This window comes from Dendroctonus ponderosae, unplaced genomic scaffold, assembly GCF_020466585.1.
Source record: "Dendroctonus ponderosae isolate FM_Combo_2020 unplaced genomic scaffold, Dpon_F_20191213v2 Dpon_F_20191213_9, whole genome shotgun sequence".
Lineage (NCBI taxonomy): Eukaryota > Metazoa > Arthropoda > Insecta > Coleoptera > Curculionidae > Dendroctonus > Dendroctonus ponderosae.
This window is the reverse complement of record NW_026019116.1, coordinates 1,510,270-1,530,039: the sequence shown is the minus strand read 5'-3', so window position 1 is coordinate 1,530,039 and position 19,770 is coordinate 1,510,270. Positions and strand designations below refer to the sequence as shown.

The 19,770-nt window shown below is 36.2% G+C and overlaps 1 protein-coding gene across 3 annotated transcripts in view; it reads left to right on the top strand.

Annotated features, from left to right (window-relative positions):
* The window catches only part of LOC109537709 (SCY1-like protein 2), a 105,186-nt gene that overhangs the window by 70,484 nt on the left and 14,932 nt on the right, over positions 1-19,770 (top strand). For all 3 annotated transcript variants that reach the window (XM_019904565.2, XM_048669738.1, XM_048669739.1), the window contains exons 7-13: positions 136-281; positions 11,885-12,015; positions 12,070-12,184; positions 17,056-17,355; positions 17,413-17,662; positions 17,724-18,074; positions 18,128-18,378. In XM_019904565.2, the coding sequence (XP_019760124.1) occupies positions 136-281; positions 11,885-12,015; positions 12,070-12,184; positions 17,056-17,355; positions 17,413-17,662; positions 17,724-18,074; positions 18,128-18,378 (1,544 nt within the window). The remainder of the gene's footprint in view (positions 1-135; positions 282-11,884; positions 12,016-12,069; positions 12,185-17,055; positions 17,356-17,412; positions 17,663-17,723; positions 18,075-18,127; positions 18,379-19,770) is intronic.

Genomic DNA, 19,770 nt, shown 5'->3' with positions numbered 1-19,770 from the left:
GCAACACACGATTTAATTATAAAATCAATTTAATTGAGTTTTCCCTTTAGAGTTTAACATACGACTCCCTTACCAATTCAGGTTGAGGAATCTTCAGGAGAATGCAACTGAAATATTCAATTTAATCTGTTTCAGCTCCGGAATGCCAGCAGCAATCGAAGTGCAGTATGATGAGCGACATGTTTTCACTGGGAATGATCATGTGTGCAATTTTCAATAACGGCCGATCCTTGATCCAGGCAAACTATTCCAGTTCGGCGTATTCAAAGCAATTCGAGCTCGTAAGTAACCCCTCTTTACGCCTAAATTAACTTTCATCCCCAGTCGATTAACGTCAAGTTGATTCCCTGTCGTGCGGGAATTTGTTTAACAAATTAGTCTGGGGGATCGCACATTCGCTATTATTACGCGTGTGTTACGGGAACGGGTTGTTTGGTGAGAAGTCACCTAAAAACGGTTCGGAATGAGTTTGCTGCTCATGAATATTGTGACCAGAAACGACCCAACAAGGGGCTTTTGGACGTCGACAATGACTGAATTAGACAATGTTTATCAAGGCAGGGAACGAATTTGTAAAAATGAAAGGGTTTTCATGAATAACACTTTCCTTAAAATGTGTCCACTGTGAGTAGTTCTATCATAGAAAATCGTTTTCTTTTATATCTTGTGTAAGTTTTGAATGGGAATGTAGGTAAACAGATCCAGTTAAAAAAGTGGAATTTTTCCAAACGGGTTTCGGACCCACTGAGGTTTAGCAGCTGCAACACCGCTGAAGTTCAGCTCGGCCTCGGTAACACTGTGTTGAGTTGCGCTTTTGAGTTGTTGCCGCTCTCTGATGTTCACGAGTTGAGTAACTCATTGGTTAATGAGTTATACGTAAAGCTTTACGAGGCCCGAGACTGGAATTTTAACATCTAAAAAAGAGGTTATTATCATTTTTCCAGTAACGGAACTGAGGTACTGCGCCGGTGCGTTAGGTTGGTCCAGCACTGTGCCAACTCCTAAAAATTCACTGATTTACCTTTTTTGTAGAAACGTTCGTTTGAAAATACTGTCTTTTTGGTTTTTGGTTTAAAACGGAAAATACTAGAATTTTTAAGTACCTTGAAAACTCTTCAAAGCGATGAATGTGACAAGTTTTCCAAATAGCCCATAAAATGATTTTGCTTTCTCTGATCTGATTAGGGAAAAAAAAGTTTTTCGAAAAAAAAAACATGTTTTGATTTTGTCCCAAATTCAAAGGTAAAACGGGTTTTAGAAAAAGATACCAAAAGAAGGTAAAGAAGGCCAAACTATAAAAACGACGAGTTTTCTTGTAAAATCGATCTCTGTAAGTTTTTGTGCATCAGGGACTTTTAGTTTGCCAGTATTTTACAGTAAAACGTTAGGTAAAAACCCGTTTTTCTGTTTAGAGAAAGTTTTGCTTAAAAATATTGCCCTAAAAGAGAAGAAACTGGAATTTAAAGAAAACCAAATTAATAACAGCGAAAAGGGTGACGAGTTTCCCAAATAATTGATTATAAAGTTTTGCTTGTTCTGTTCGGGGAGATATTTTTGGGAAAAAAACCAGAAAAAACTATTAGGGTTTTGTCCAAAATTCGAAGATGCAAAAGATTTTTGAAAAAAAATTACAAACCCGTTAAAGATGCGAGTGTCAATTTTTCACGGAAAATACCTGAAAATTGTGAGTTGAACTTTAGAAAATAGTGCAATTTTTGCGTAGAAAGAATTGCTTAAGAGAAACTTTGATAAAACTAGAAAGGCCTGAAATTTTAAGAAAACTTTAAAAATCTTCGGAGCGATGATGGCGAATTTTCCAAATTATTTTTGTAAACTTTTGCTCCCTGGTCGTTGTTTCAAGATAATCTTAATTACTTTCGGTATGAAACTATATAAAAAATTATTTGGCTTTTGTGCCAAATTCGAAGCTGGAGAGAGATTCCTGAAAAGCGATGGATGAGGCGAATTTTCTAACAAAATTATTTTTGTAATTTTTTGCTGAAAAGACCCCATGACCGCCAGAAAAGAAGAAAAGGGTTAGAAAATACCGTTTTCTTTGCACTTTTGGTTCAGAACGTTTAGTTCTGCTATCGGTTTTTGAGAAAATCTTCGGTTTTCGGGAAGAAACGGGAGAAACTTATTTTCGATTTTGTCCCAAATTCGACGCTGAAAAAAGTTTTTGTAAAATAAATCTTGTGATTTTTCGGGTAAAAGACTTCCAGATTGTCAGTATTTTTAAGTGAAACTCTAGAAAATGGAGCGTTTTTGAGTAGAAAGTAAAACAGCAAAAAAATTCAGTTAAAACTAAAAATCCATAGTTTTTTAACAAACTCTATAGGACAAGTTTTCCACATATTTTATTAGAGACTTTCGCTTATTCTGATCTTTGATAAAATAAATTGTTTGATTTTTGTCCCAAATTTGAAGCTAGAACGGGAGTTCAAAACTTTTCACAAATCGGTAGTATAGGTATATCTAATATAGGTATCGGTAGGCAAGTATTCTAAAAAAATATATATTTTTTGCGAGAATCAGCTTAAGATTGTCAGTATTTTTAAGTAAAACTTTAGAAAATTGAGCGTTTAGAAGAAAGAATAACTTTGCTGAAACTGAAAAAATTCTTAAATTTTGAAGAAATTTTTAAAATATTAATAAATGGCCCTTAAAATAAATGTAAAAACAACTGATAGGAGGTTCCCCCATTCATTTCCCAGCAAAGCAACTGAGTTACTGCGCCGGTGCCTTGTGTTGGCGCACCAAGCCATTTGCGCACCACTGCGTCAACTCCTAAAAATTAACTGAGTTACCCAGTCCAATGTGTGCAGGAATGAGTGACTCCTTCAATTTTAGGGTCAATTTCCTTCATTGTAGGCTGAAAAATATCTTGAAAATAATTCCAGTTGGTTGGAGAATTTAAAAAAATTAAAATAATAAAGTAAATAAGAACGAAAAACATTTCTAAATGTGAAGAACGAAGAAAATGTAATCAGGATATGAAGAAACGGGTTGCTGTTTCATCATTTCGCCACAACACTTTACTTTTTCCAAACCGAAAATGACAAATTTCCAACTAAAAATGTTTTCAGTTTACTGCGAAGAATTGCGTTCAAACTGGAAAATGTTCTTGCAAACGAAAAAATATTTCAGCTGACGCTTCTTTTACATTTGGGACAATAATCCTCAAAAGCCACGTTAAAGCGACTTTACGACGAAGAAAATAAACCCATTTTCGGCTGCTCCCAATTTCATGCCATCACATTCTCCATTGATTTCCCGCAAAATTCTGCAAACATTAACTGAACAAACTCGTAGAAAGATGTTTGCGGTGAAAGCGAAAATATAATAGACAGGTAATTTAACTTTTTCGGAAACAAATTCACTTTTATTAAGGCTTTTATATAAAAAGCAGCAATTTGCGTGCTCTTCCGTCAATCCGATTCGGCCGTCGACTCGGAAGCGGCAACAAAATAAAACGTTCAAAAAAATATTTAAACGGATCCCGACGAAATCGGGTGCATGATTCGACTTCATCTAAACTTAGAGGCTCAAGCTACTGGTAGTTCGTTTGGTGCGTCAGGGAGAATTCTATTTATTTGCTGCAGCGAAACCGTCTGGAATTTTAAATAAATGCATTTCAAGAACTTGGCGAGTAAAATTGCTTGGAGAAGGTCATAATAAGCAACTTTCAGCCAAGCTTTGTAAAGATCTCGATCGATCAAAACAGGCGACCGACGTTATAAGAGTTGTAGTTTAAAGTGTCTACAAGAAATAATGGTTTTTACCATTATTGTTGTAGTATATTTCATATTCGCTGATGGTATATTAGAATATTTAGCTGATTTAAACAACACAATTTTTAATAAATAAAATATGAATTTTCCGGAGATGAATTTGACTTCAGAGCGATGAATGTTGCGCATTTTACAACAGAATATTTAAACATTGTCATTTAACATACATTTATTTTGTAAATTACTTAAAATTAGTCGCTAAAATACAATAATAATAAACGCCCTTCAGGAGAAACTTCAGACTTCAGGAAAGGCTCCTTCAAACATGGCAGCACAGCTACACAGCCGAAATTATAGTTGAAAGTGTTTTAACACATTATAGACTTCACACTTATAATAATACTCACACTGATTTGGAAAAAAATTCAAAAAATCAGAAGTTATATTTTGGGTAAATCAGAGAGTTGATTTTAAAGCCATTAAATATAGAAATATTTTGTCTACACGCGCTGAAAAAATTATTTTTATGTCTGCTTTTTGTAATTTTTCAACATTTTGTAAAAGGGCCGACTTTCCGAATCCAGGTTGCTTAGAGATTTGACTTTAGAGATATTAAATACAAAAAGTTTGTTTCAATATGTACTGCTAGAATCAATTGTCTGCCTGTTTATCGCAGTTTTTGACCAGTTTTGTAAACGACATTAAAGCTTTATTTTTCAAATGAATGCGTTATTTTAAAATTCATATCGTCAAATGAGGAATAGAGATTTAGTTGATTTTAGAGTCCTGAAGTAGAGAATGCTTTGCTCTATATGTTTATAAGAATGGCGTTCTAAATATCGTTTTCAGTAATTTTTTACAAATTTTTAAACATATATAGTTTTTCATTTGCAGACAATTTTTGAAAAAAAGTCAAAATTTGAGTAAATCGCCGAGTTGAATTTGAAGTTATTGAATATAAAAATAGTTGCGCTATATGCGCTGAAAAAATTATTTTGATTGCTGCATTTTGTAATTTTTGAAATTTTTATAGAGTTTTGGAAACCGGAGCAGACAGTGAGTGCCATTTTCCTTATTCCAGAGCGGTTAGAGATTTCACTTTAGATACGTTCAATAGGGACAGGTTTTCTGAATATCTCCTGCTAAAGTCAATTTTCTATCTGTTTCTCACAGTTTTTGAACATTTTTTTAAGCGACATTTCAGCTTTATTTTTGAATTGCAGGGGTTACTTGTAAAATTCATATCTCCAAATATCGGCGAGATATTTAGTTGATATTAGAGTCCTAAAGTAGAGAATCCTTTGCTCTAAGGGTTTTTAAGAGTGGCGTTTTAAATGTTGTTGTCAGTAATTTTTGACAAATTTTTCAATTTTTAGTTTTCCGTTTGCAGACAAGTGTTCAATAAATCGGAAGTTAAAATTTGGCTAAGGCACACAATTGATTTTAAAGCTTTTGAATATAAGAATTCTTGCCTATATGTATGTGTTGCAAAAATAATTTTCATATCTGCATTTTGTAATTTTTCAAATTTTTATACTGTTTTGAAAACGGGAGCAGACAGTGAGTGCCATGCTTCTAAATCCAGATGGGTTAGAGATTTCACTTTAGATACGTTCAATCGGGACAGTTTTTCTCAATATGTCCTGCTAAAATAAATTTTCTGCTTGTTTCTTGCAGTTTTTGAGCAATTTTGAATATGCGACACTAAAACTATATTTTTCAATACAGCCGTTATTTTAAAAATTCATATCTCCAAATCTGGACGAGATATTTAGTTAATTTTAGAGTTTTGAGTAAAGAATCATTTGCTCTATATGGTTTTGAGAAAGGCGTTTTAAATATCGTTTTTAGTGTAATGTTTATTTTAATGTAATTTTTTTAAATTTTTAGGTTGCCGTTTGCAGGCAATTTATCGAAAAATCAGAAATCAAAATTTGAATAAGTAGGAAAGTTTATTTTAAGGAATTTGAATATAAAAATCGTTGCTCTATGTGCGCTGCAAAAATCATTTTCAGGTCTGCATTTTGTAATTTTTCATATTTTCATGCAGTTTTGAAAACAGGAGCAGACAGTAAGTGCCATTTTTCTAAATCCAGGTCGGTTAGAGATTTCATTTTAGAGACGTTCAATAGAGACAGGTTTTTTCAAAATGTCCTGCTTAGGTCCATTTCCTGACTGGATTTCGCACTTTTAGGATAATTTTTTTTAAGCAACATTGGAACCTGACTTTCTTGTCTCAGGTCACAATTGAAAAATTCAAAAGTCAAAATTCGTATCCGATGGGAACTTCGCTTTAAAGTCGTTAAGTATATAAGGCTTTGCTCTATGTTTCCGCTCAATGTATTCCGTGCTCTATGTTTCCGGTTACTTATGGTTATATTTCGGCAATTTTGACGTACTTTTAAGGCAACATTAGAGCTTGATTTTTTCTGTCCGGTCTAGATATACATTTTTTCTTGAATTATAAATTTGAGAAAGTTCCTTTGATGCATACAACTTTCCATTTATTAAAAGTCCTGATATTTCGGCTTTTTAGCCCGTCGTGCAACGAAATTTTAATGGAAGAAAGTCTATTGTACGACGCCTAAAAAACCGAAAAACTCACAGGGTTCAAGGAATGCTCTCAAAAGCTTATAGAAAGGGATATCCAGATTACACCAGCACCTAAACAAGCTGCGAAAACGGAAACCATAACCCCTATCTACACTTGCTTTTCTTAGCCAATGTAAGGATGTCAATATCATACCTGGGTTTCTGGTAGATAATAAGGGGTAAAAGAAATCTGAAAACCACACAAGCACACAGGATCATTTCAACAGAACTGAAAGTAATAGTAGTATAAGGGACTGAAATCTTGCAGCAACGCACAGCAAACTGCTGAGCATTTTCTACAAACTGGGAAATGGTCTTCGTTAATCTGACTGGAATAAGGTCGACGCCATCTCATGCAAGAGCATGCAAAGAAAGCTAGACAGAGCCACGCAACGGCAAAAACATTTTTTTTTTAATTGAAAATAAACGTCTCAAACCACACCAGACCCGGACCCAGCACGAAATGTGGTTAATCTCAGCAGTCATACTATGAGACCTGAGGAGCAATCTGTCTTGGCGAAGGAAGAAAACTTTGCTCAGTCCGAAAATATTTTTTTATTCCAACAGTGGAGATCATCCCTGGCCCGAGGGGGTGCTGCAAGGACTTCTCGAACAAGGAGCAAATGAAATACGCCCGGTAACTGCCCAAATCCTTCGGAGAAGAAAACCACCGCCAAGCAACCTAAGGGGAGAAGAACAAGAAGCTCTCAAAAAATTAAGAAGGAACACAAACGTCGGAATCCGGACGGATTAATGACGACGACACAGCGAAACAGAAACGAGTATGGAAAAGGAATGTAATAAGATGGGGGAGGTGGAACATTACATCATGGACCAACAAAGACTACGAGATAATATTGGAAATGGAGAAAAGCAAAATAGACATCAGCTCTCTCTCGGAAACTAAGAAAAAAGGAACTGGAAATTAAAGATGCCAAAACTACACATTATTTTGTAGTGGCGTTGACAAGAACATCAGAGCTAGAGGAGGTGTGGGATTATTGGTCAATAAGAAATTCGAAACGAGTATAAAGGAAGTACAATATATAGATTGCAGCATCATACAAGTGACAATGGAACTGGCGCAGGAAACAACACACATACTAAGCGTATATGCACCAGATGCAGGCGAGCCGAAAGAAGAAAGAGAAAAATTTTTGGACACCCTGCAACACACGCTAGAGAAGTTATCCAGAAAAGACAAAGACAATATCATGGGCGACCTTAACTCAAAAATTGTCAATTCTGTTGTTCAGGGAATCATGCACAGTTTCAACGAAGAAACGATAAATGACAATGGAGAAATGCTGATACAAGCATGTGCCCACAATGAACTACCTATTAAGAACACATATTTTGATCTCAAGGAGCAACAAAAATACACCTTCGTCATCACAAGAGGCCAAAAATCGATCATTGATTACGTCCTTACAAATAGGATATATCGGGGGGGTGTATATTTCCTATATACACCTCTCGGATACTCGATGTACGTATATTAACATCAGGAAATATCGGAACACAACACGGACTAGTTTTATGTAAGTATCGTACATCGCACATAATAAAAAAAGGAAAATGGCGAATTACATCACAAAATTGAATATAGAATCACTCAAAGATGAAAGTGTCAGAAAACTTTACCAAGACAGACTAGATCAGAAGATCACTCAAAATACAGTAACAGCAAGAGATAATTTAGAAGACGCACGGGAAAAATAAAAAACAAAATAAAGAACAGTGCCAACAAAGCCCTAGGGAGAAAGGACATTAAACACAAATAAAAGAAACAATAAGCCATGGCTCACCCCGAAGTCAAGGAATTAGCAAAAGATAAAAGAACGCTTACATAAGGTACATCAACAATAGATCACCCGACGAATATCTAAAAGTCTACAAAAGAGAAAGAAGCAGAACAACTAATGCGATTAAAAGGACATACTGGGAAAGGTTCTCGGTGGAAATGGAACATGACCTGTACGGGGGACAGAAGAAGATCTGGACCATGCTACGAAAGAGAAAAAAGACAGTCAATGAGGAAGTAGTAATAAATGCAATAGACCAAGAAACATGGACAACATACTTTCAAAACCTATATAATAACAATAGCAAAAACAACGATGATGTAGAAATCGAAAATCCGTCATCTACAGGCGAAGAAGAGGAAAGCATAACACTGGGAGAAGTAGAAACGGCCATACAGAGATTAAAAAACCGAAAATCTCCAGGCTTTGACAACATTCCAAATGAATTACTTAAGTACGGAAGTCCAAAAATCGGAAAAGAATTAGTAAAGTTATTCGGAAAAATGGAACAAGGCGGAGTAATACCCAATGAATGCAGAATTAGCATAACAATACCGATATACAGAAAAGGCCCAAAATTGGACCCGAAAAACTACACAGGCATAACGTTACTAAGTAGTGTACTAAAACTGCTAACACAAATATTGTCAGACAAAATAACCGATAAAGTAGAAATCTCCGAGGATCAGCAAGGCTTCCGCTCAAATAGATCAACGATAGACGCAATATTTATATTACACCAATTGATCGAGAAGTCCATTGAATTCAATAGACCAATGTACACATGCTTTGTAGATGTAAAGCAAGCATTTGATAATGTACAGCTTAAGGATGTAATCGATCGACTGAACCAAAAAGGTGTTAATAAGTGCCACATAAACCTAATAAAGCAGCTTAACATAAACAATAAAACAATGATAAGAAGAGAATGTGGTCTAACAAGAGAACTTAAAGTCTCATCCGGCATAAGACAGGGAGATAGCCTTAGCCCGTGCCTTTTTAACATCAAAATGGACCAAATAATTGAAAGTGTGAACCAAGTCGATGCAGGATTCAATATGAACAGATGAACAACCACCGCCTGAGAATACTCTGTTAGGCAGACGATGCTGTCTTGACGGCAGAGATCGAAGATGACCTCCACCGCCTTCTCTACAGATTTAACCTAACAGCACAGAGGCTTAATATGCAAATTTCGATCGAAAAAACACAATCTATGGTAATATCCAAGGGTCCAATCCGATATAAGTTGGTGGTGAGCGAGCGTATTATACAGCAGGTGATGAATTTCGACTATCTGTGGGTAAAGGTATCGAGCAGCAGAGAGAGGTACAGTGAATGAGGTGGAAAACCAGATCAGAAAAGCCGTAAGAGTGTCAGAATGTTTGCGAGATATAATTTGGATGAACAAATATATGACCACAGAGAGCAAGACACGAATTTATAAGACCTGCGTCAGACCCATAATGACCTACGCCGCCGAGACAAGAGCTGAAACGTCTGTTACCAAAAAGAAAATGAGAACAGCAGAGATGAAAATCTTAAGAATAATAAAGGGGATCACATGGCATGATAGCACACGCAACGAGAACACCAGAAGAGAACTGGGAGTGCAGGACGTTGTCAGATGGGTGAGAGAGAGACCACATAGAACGAAAGAGTCCAGACCGTATTGCAAAGTGGGTCAAAACACAAAAGCCAGAAACAAGACTTCCAGTTGACAGGACTTTGTCCTTTAACACGAAGAAGAAGAAGAAGACAAACATACTACTGGCCTTATTAATAGAGTACTATGAGCAGAAGATCCAAGACCTAGCTACTTATACAAAGCTCAAGACCCGACTGAGGTCAAGCTCAAGAACATCAACCTCCTGATCAAAATGTCGTCATTGAACGAGACCTCCTGAAGAAGATCTTGACGTCAGTAGCTCTGCCATCACGTTTGTATGAATTACCCAAAATTCACAAGGAAGGGATCCCACTCAGACCGTTTATCAGTGCCTCGGGATCGCCCACATACGATGTGGCAAAATATCTAGCCTCTCTTTTGCAGCCACACATAGGATCCACAGACACACATACAGAGACCATTTTATTTGCAAAATCAAGGATCTGAGACTGGAACCAACGGACATGCTACTCGGCTTCGACTTCGTGTCACTGATCACAACAGTGCCCCTGAACGAATCCATAGAACTAGTGGCGGAGCTATTTGAGGAAGAACTACTAATCTCTTCAAAGCTTGTCTAAAAAGCTCCTACTTCCTGTGGAATGGAGAATTCTACGAACGAAAGGAAAGAGTAGCCGTAGGAAGCCCACTCAGCCCGGTTGTAGCAAATGTCCTTATGGAGAGATTATAGGAAACAGGTTTGAGTTGCTATCCGTTATCGATATGTCGATGGGACTTTTGGGACATAGAGATATGGACCCGATAACCTGGACAAGTTCCTCGGCCCCCTGAACAAACAGTACCCAGAGATACAATTTATCATAGAAGTTGAACAAAGAAAACAGTTGGTCTTCTTCGATGTCTCGGTGTCCAGGAAAGGGAACCAATTGGAACTATCCAGCCATCACCCGAGTCAAAAGCAAGGAATAATCCAGACTCTCGCGGATACAGCCCTGCAAAACATTTAGAAAGCACTTTCATTCAAAACGGATAATCTCATATTGACATCAAAGGAGCAGTTGGGGTTATCCGTGCTGCCCAAAAGAGTAAAACCACTCAAAGGGTCTGCCTTCCATTCCCAGAGTTACGGGCAGAATTGGAAAGACCCTAGGGAAACAACATAGAAACAATCTTCAAGCTCATGACGAAGGTCCAGCAATGTCTAAGGTCGGTTAAGGACAGAAGACATTCCCTTTCGACTGCAGGTATCTACCAAATCCCATGCTCCTGTGGAAGCGTCTACACAGGAACCACAAAGAGATCACGACACGTTAAGACGAGGATCGAAGAACATTGACTAAGCTGCAGATTGTCGGCAGTGGCGGAACAAGCCCTCAAGGATAGAGCGCACAGCCTTAAATTTGAAGAAACTCAAGTCCTAGCCTCAGCAATAGGCTGTCGCCTCCGACTTATACGAGAAGCTATCAAAAAAAAACAGCAAAGAGAGAAAGCAAATAAAGGTAACGGCACAAGACATGAAGAAGAATCCACTATACCGGAACATAACAATAAGCAACAAAATGCTCTGATGCCGATGACACCCATGAGTACAGTGTAAGCTATCAAGCAAAGCATTTCTGAAGATGCAAGCCACTCGTGCTTGCAAAACGTCAGGAAGAAATTCCATTGTACGACGGCAAAAACCCGAAAAACTCACCAGTTTCAAGGAATGGCCTCGAAAGCCTAGTCTATTTCCTATTATTGCCCAGAACCTTCAGGAGATGTTTTAACAAAACCGTGTAAATTTTAATTCAAATCAAAGTTTGCTTAATTCCAAAGTGCATCGGTTGAGAATCCAGACTGAGCGCTGGTAAAGCTAATTCAGCAGCCCTTGAAAACTCATTTAACTTTTAATGATTTTCATATTCATAAAGGTGTCCGAAAACCAAACCCAAAGCCTGTATCCCCTCGAAATTAAACGGCACATAATAGAATGAGGACGCCTTAATTCTGACTAATCTCTCGGCATGTTTCCAAATCCAGAAGGGCCGAAAGGAGGTGCCGCTGAACAGATCGCAGGAAAAAGGAAGCTTGATGAAATTTTCATGTCGCTACATTGTTGCCGCTGAAGAACGGTTTTCTTTCAGATTGAGGACCAGATCCGGAACATTCTTCCCAGAGTGCCTGCAGGATTGCAGGAGTGCGTCCTAAGACTCATGAATAAAGACATTCGGCAACGCCCCACTGCCCAGCTGCTGATGCTTCTGAAGTTTTTTGAGTGAGCCTTCCAAAGCCCTAATTAACCACCGATTTTAATTATGTGTCCTTCTAGTGACCCCTTGGTTCAAGCCTTGCAGTATCTGGATACCATCATGATGAAAGATCCCACTCAAAAGAGCCATTTCTATCGGAACACCCTCAAAGATGCTCTTCCGTATATTCCAAAGGTAAGACTAGAAGACTAGAGAAGCGGAATTGATCAGCTATTTTTTTGCAAATCCCGGAACGTTCTATTAATGCTTAAACCTGCAGTAATCTGGCAAAAATCTAATGTCGCATGATAAATATTGCACCTCCGCTCTATTTGCCCACGGAAATTAGTTTGCATATTTGGTTTGTGCGGAAACAACTTCATTTACTAAAATCAATATTAGAGTCCATTCGGCGACGGGCATGTTTAGGGAAAAAGTTTCGAATTAAAAGCGAACTTTGTTGATGGATGTTAACAACGTTTCCATTTTGTACCGGATATTCACGACGCAATAATCTCGATGGAATTATTATAGCGAAAACAGTTTTTCCCCATTAGTTTTGCCATCCGGATATGGAATTGAGCGGAAAATTAGCTGAGCAAGTTTTAAAAGCTTGAGTTGTTTTTATCAAGATTTTCCTTTTTAGCATTAATTTCATGGTTTTATTATTATAATTACTTTTGTTTTTACTTTATAAAATTAAAACTGTACAAAAATTTTTCGTGCGATTTTTTAAACTTGCTTTATTATTAATGGTTTAGTGGAAAGGCCCTAATTTGCTTCAAAAATCTTCATTTGTTGGCTGAACAAGAAAAAGTAAACCGAAAATTTGACCAGTTTCAAAGAATCATAGCGCAATTCTATGCATTTGCTTATAACCTTATTCTAGTTTGCAATTTTTTGAGAAAAACGAATTTGAGAAAAAAAATGAAAGGTCTTCTGAACTTAATATTCAGACGCTATATTCAGACGTTATTTTGAATTTTTAAGTGTTAGTAACTTTTTTCCGTTATTTCGATCAATTAAGCAGATCTTGGAACCCTGAAAAGAAAGCAATAATGCTCTTAAAGAAGCAAGTTAAGAATCCATCAAACTAAAGCCATTTAAGAAAGAAATACGAAATATTTTGCGAGAATAACATAGATAGTGAAAGTCTGGAAAAACCACAAAAGAAGTGAAGTTAATTAAAGCGAAATATCAACCATTAAATCAATGAGTAAATCTTCATTTCTTGGTTCAACAAGAAAAATTAAACTGAAAATTTGACTAGTTTTAAAGAATTGTCGTGCAATTATGTGCTTTTGCTAATGACCGAAATGAATTCTAGATTGCGATTTATTGAGAAAAAACAAAGATTTTCTGAACTCAATTGTGCAGGGTTTTTTCTTGAAATACGCAATATTGAGACTTTCTTGCAATTTTTTTAGTTTTATCTCATTTTTCGGCAATTTATTAACTTTTTGCCGTTACTTCAATAAATTAAACGAATCTTGGAACCCTGAGAAGAAGACGCTTAAACAAGCACGTTAAGAAGCAATCAAACTAAATCCATTTAAGAACGAAATACAAAATCTTTTGCGAGAATAACATAAATAGTGAAAATATAAAGAAAACATAAAAAAGCGAAGTTAGTTAAAGCGAAATATCAACCATTAAATCAAGGAGCAAATCTTCATTTGCTGGATCAACAAAAAAAATGTAACTGAAAATTTTACCAGTTTCAAAGAATTTCAAATTCAAAGTATTATCATTATTTTTGGTTTTTCCAGGTGTTTAGTAACTTTTTCCCGTTACAAAGAAACAAGCAGGTTAAAAATCAATCAATCTAATGCCATTTAAGAAAGAAATACAAAATATTTTTAGGGAATAACAGATAGTAAAAATACAAGAAAAGAAGATAAAACAAGTGAAGTTAATTAGTGAGCAAATAATAAAATGTATGAATTTAAAATTTTTAACAATATAATTTAAAAGAAAAATGAAATTTGCTGAAACTCTGTTTGTGTTTATGGGAAATAGAATTATGTTTAGTTTTTTCACATAAGCAAAATTTTGTTGATCAAGAAAAATATTGAAAAGTGGGGAAAGAAAACATCAGACAAAACTATGCAATTGCTTCAAAAATGGTAAATATACAGGAAAAAAATAGGAACAACTCAAGTTGGGCCTAATGGTCACTTTACTATGTAAAGTTCCGGATCTTTGAAAACAAACTTTTTTGGATTAAATTTAAGAGAATTTGTGCTGGGTTGGTCCCTAAAATGTAAGATTAAAAGCAATTTAAAGCTTGTGTTTTAGATGCAATTGCTTCTTATTTTCCATGGAAAATTTTCAGGAAAATGTTATAATAAACAAATAAACGCAAGTTTTCTCGTTTTATTTTAATGTTTTTGAGTTTTTCCGCAGTTGATTGCAGAAATTGCCATTTCCTCTCTTCCTGCATTCTCATATTTGCGTTGAAATGCTCTTAAAACTTACAATCTGCAAAATATTTCCGCTACTTTATAGAATTGCGTTTCCAACTATTTGCAACAAAAACGACTTTATCTAAATAACTCGAAAACTTTCATCAGTTTGAATTAAGCCGCAAGACTTTCGTCTTCAGACAAATGTTTATTGTGTTGCCTTTAATTTGATGAAGAAACTTCAACTGGGACTATCTCTAATAGAACAGATTCAGACATTTTATAAGTTTATTTCGAAAGCTGGTCGGTTGGATCGATGGAAAAGCGGCTGACCTGCTCTAGGAAATGGGGAAATTGAGGCAAAACCGGGATATTGTTTCGAGTATTTTTGCCGCAGAAAAACCTGCAGAAACCCGCCAGAATTGTTAGTTTACAACATAAATCTGTACTCATTTTTTCTTATTATTCGAATAACGAGCAATAAATCGAGTAGTGATTCGATGCTTTTATTTATTTTATTTCAGGCTCATTAAATCTAAATTGCAAATCAAATCGAGATCATTAGTCGTAAACGGGGAATTTATCGTTCAATCTGCCGATTGATGGCTTCAACAACTAATTTACTTTTATGTATTTTCGGAATTGGTCATTCATTGCATTACACGCCTTAATTCAAAGCATATTTGATTGAAAGTGTAATGGGTGTTTAATAATTAACGCAGTCTGAATGGATAAAATCATCAATATAAACTTTCAGTTTTATATAATTTGTTCGGCGAAATATCCGCAGATAAAAATTATGCGTCTACATTTAATTTAAATATGGATTAGATTTTTGAGGCTTATTTAAGACACTTTTGGTGGCAAAAAGTGTTCTTTGTGCTTCAAAATATAAACGTTTTAATTCGGATGCTACCAACTATTGCACCTGTTCTTTTGCTCAGAATTCGGCGATTTAAGAAGCCCAAAAATCATTGTATGTACAAATTCTTGCTCTTACCGAGCGATTTTTCCGTGTCGTTTCCAGAAGATGTTAATCGGGCACCATCAATCGCGATCTTTTAATTACCTAGCAGTTTGCTCAATTTTGTCACGATTTTCAATTTAAAAATTATAGAGAATATTCAGTTTTTTGAAGCCAGTTTGTTGGATTTTCAATGCAAAAATACTTATCTAAAGCTTCAAGTTGTCATTAAAATTCTTATACTTCATTCTCTTGAAAACAGGTGGTCGTTATAGCATCTCGCAAGTTAATTTTCTCATAACTTTGCCATTTTTCAAGCAAATTCAAAACTAAAATAACCAGTTTTGGGGGAAAATCTTCTTCTTTCCAATGAAATTTTTATTTTTATAACAGTTCTAATATTATTTGCTCATTTGCGAAGTTGGAGTACTCCATGCTTGGAGAGTGAAAGTTTTTGCTATTACTTAAATTGCTTTTTTATGAAGACGCGGTTTTATAAAAATATGGTTTAAAAGTCGCATTCCAAAATTAATGCGGTGGAAAACGAATGCGATAAAGAATGGAGGCAGAAAGCTGGAAGCAATGCCTTAAGACAGATTGATGGCTAGATAGGAGATAAATTGAACAATGTTGACCCGGGCCAGGTTTGAAAATAAATTTTGCTGAAGACCCGAAGCAGTTTCCACCTAAATGAAATGATGAATTTGTATGATTTACTTATATTTTTTTGGCTGAAAAACTGGGAATATGGAATAATACAAATCCACAATTGTTATTTAGTGTTTTGCCCAGTGCGAGTTGTTTAAATAAATTTACCACAATAAGCAAAAATGTATTCAGTTTGTATTTTGGGTCAAAAAAATTATGTAAAGGTGAAACTAGTTTTAATTTATTCGTAAATTGTTTTCCAATTTCTTTGAATTTAGTATTGTTTCTAAATAAATAATAAAATTGACCTTTTCATTCGCATCGAAACTCATAAAGTTGTTCGATATGCCTGAATTGGTGCATTAAAGACGTTGCAGACCTAAAATGTAATGTTTGCTTTATATTGAATTTCCAAGCAATTTAAATATAATTTTCGTAAGGATTTCATGTAAAATCAAGGAGAACTGAAGACAGAAGGTTTTTAAGGAAACAAACTAGCAACTACAGGCAAAAGTACACTCGTTCCTAGTAAATTTAGATAAGCAAACTAAAATCAGCTTCAGAATCTTCTTCGTACCCCACAGTTATGTATGAACAGTCAGTTTTAATATATTTCTGGTTTATTGCACAAATTAAATTGAACAAAAATCCTCTTAAGGGATTGAGTTTATCAAGAGCTCAAACATTCTAAGTTCTCAAACACACTCACCAAAATCATGCCTTTTTTCTCACACTAACTCAAGCCAATAACACTCTCATAACAATCAAAGCCCGAAAAGCCTCAGCTCCTCAACCGATTGAACGATCCCTCGAAATAAAATTAAACCTCGAATAAATGTAGGAAATCGATTAAAAGAGTCCATAAAGCGCCCCTAATAGAGTTCGATGGCTCGCTATCTGGTTTGCTTCCACATTACCAAAGGCCGCTTACTAAATCCGGATCGGGGATGGAAAAACAATGGAAAAGAGACGCTTACTGAAGGATATTAAGAATGAAAGGCCTCCTGTATCTAGCTGTTTTCCAGTAGCGTTGCATTGGATTTTTGCAGAAACTGTGGTACCAGCACATATGGCCTTCTCTGCGCCAGGAAATGTGCTCGCAGGAGGTTCTAGCTGCTGTTCTTCAGCCCGTGCTGTTCATCGTCCAGGAGTCCACTGTGGATGAGTACGAGACGTTCATTCTTCATAACTTGAGGCAGATATTCTCTGCTCCCAAGACTGTGCAAGCTGCTGTTACTATTCTGGAGAATCTGCACATTATTCTGGAAAAGACCCCCAGAGAGGAGATTAACAGCGAGGTCCTTCCCATGCTGTACAATGCTTTCGATAGCCCAACCATACAAGTGCAGGTAATGATAATAAGTATTCAATAATCCCTCCATACTGAACTGGAAGTATTATTTCAGAACGCAGCTCTGATTGCTGTTACCAACATCTCAGAATACCTGGACGAGAGCGCCATCAAAATGATCATTCTTCCCAAAACAAAAATAATCTATCAGAACAACCAGAACGATCTGAAGCTGGTTTCCAATGTGCTTTCCTGCATCGAGAGAAGCCTGGATCGCCTGGATAAGTCGCAGATCATCGACGAAATCATGCCGCTGCTTCACGAGATTCGCCTCAATGATCCCATGGTGATTCTGCGAGTTGTCAGTAAGTAGCATTCGCGCACTTTGCGTTGGTGCAGACTTTTCCAGCAGGAAAAAATTTGCAGATATTTATCGGCTGATGCTCAGTGACAAAAAGTACGGGCTGAGCGTCAACCTAATGGCAACCAAAGTGATGCCCCACCTCATACCGCAAACAGTCAATCCCTCCCTAAACTTGGAACAGTTCACCGTGCTCATCGAGGTCCTGCAGGATATGCTGGATCAAATCGACCGCAACCAGAGAAACAAGCTCAAACTGGATAACCTCTCGCTTCCCAGCCCAGAGAGGCATCGGCCCTTAAGACATCAGTACAGCTCCGATAACATGCACGTCCCCCCTTTTAACATCCCGAACTTGAGGATAGAGCAGAGGAAGACTTCCAGTGCTGAGGACATGCAGCGCAAGAACTCGACTGGTGAGTTTCAGAGGTTGGCAGGAAATTTTCAACTACATCCATTAATATTGCAGGGGGCATTTTGAGCGGGTCGTGGTGGTTTGGAGGACCTTCCTCACCCGATAGTAACTTCCTCAGAGTAGCTAACGCGTTTCCAAACAGAAGGCTGTCGGATAACACTTTGATGACTCCGAAAATTCGAATTGCTCCTTCATGCGCCTCGTCACCTGGAGGCACTCCTGGCGGAGGATTGCCCATTCGGAGGCATTCTAGCATTGGGCCGCAGGAGCGCAGAGGATCCACTGTTAATTTGTCTCCTCCAACGGTGAGTTTAAACAATTTTCTTTTTAAGGATGGAATTGATTTGTTGCACAGTAACAACGATTGTGTACGACTGTTTATCGGTGCAAAACGGGTGGTTTTTTATAAATTTTGTTTTATACTCATGGCTCTATACAACGTGGAAAAGTAGTTTCTGGGCACATTGAGTGTATTAGCAAAGTCTATTCTATTAAACTCTTTATCCTATTTAACTTAAAATTAGAGATCGCTATATTAGCTTTTTTTTCATCAAAGAATTCGCGTGTGGGGGTATTTAGAAATATTCTTAAAATGTCCAGAATATGGATTACTAGATCTTCCACAACGCCGACTTCCGATGTTCTTTTTAATCGTTAGTGAAAAACGAAATATCTTAGAAAATTGGCAGTTATCTCGCTGAATGGAGGATAAAATACTTTAAATAATCTGACAAAATTAATTGAAAGACAAATTTTTCCAATTTTTACCCAAGCCGCAAAAACTTGTCTTATTTTGGAATCTACAGAATACATACCATTTGCTAGGATAAAAATTATAACTCTGAAACGGTCCATCTCAGGCAATTGGCTATTAGAGCATACATAGAACAGACAAGATTCTATTAACTGGGAAATGGTCACTTTAAATACGATTTTTTTCAATTGTCTCGGAACTCCAAAATTACCTAATCTTTATATTAACAAAAAAACCGCGTTTTTTTTTAAACACCATAATTTGAGCAGGCAAACTTTCAGGAAATTATCCGTTATGCACATAAGGCTAAAAAATCCTGAATTTGTCATTTTGAAAACGAATTTTTCCCATTATAACTGAAGCTTTAAACTGTCCCCATTTTTCCTATCTGCTGGATACATGAGATTTGCTTTAAAAATTTATAACTCAATCCACAATAGAGAAGCGATCTTTGGGTGGTTTAGTCGATCGCTTAAAATGCTTTTATAGGCGTTAAGATGCTATATAAGTCCATGGATATTTGGTTGGAATTACTAATTTGCCAATTTTGGGGAAATCTGTAAAACTTGGTCTTATGAACATTTCCAGAACATGTAGAAGTTTAATTCAAAATTCGTAACTCAAAACAAAAATGTTAAGCTATTTCTTATTTTGAACTTTTATACTGATGATGCAGAACTCTAGATAATAAAAAAAATTATAACTGCAGTCCGAGTTTTCTGAAATTTTAAGAAAAACTTTGGACGTGTGGTATTTTAACATATCATAACGCGCACAGTTTTCTTTAAAAAATCGTTACGTTATCACAGACAATTGACTATTTCACCGTTTTATATACCAGAAATGGCTCTATAATATAAAAAAATATGTAATTGACATCAGTATTTTACCCATTTTTAACAAATCTATAAAACTTGGTCATGTGAACAGCTCCAGAACACAC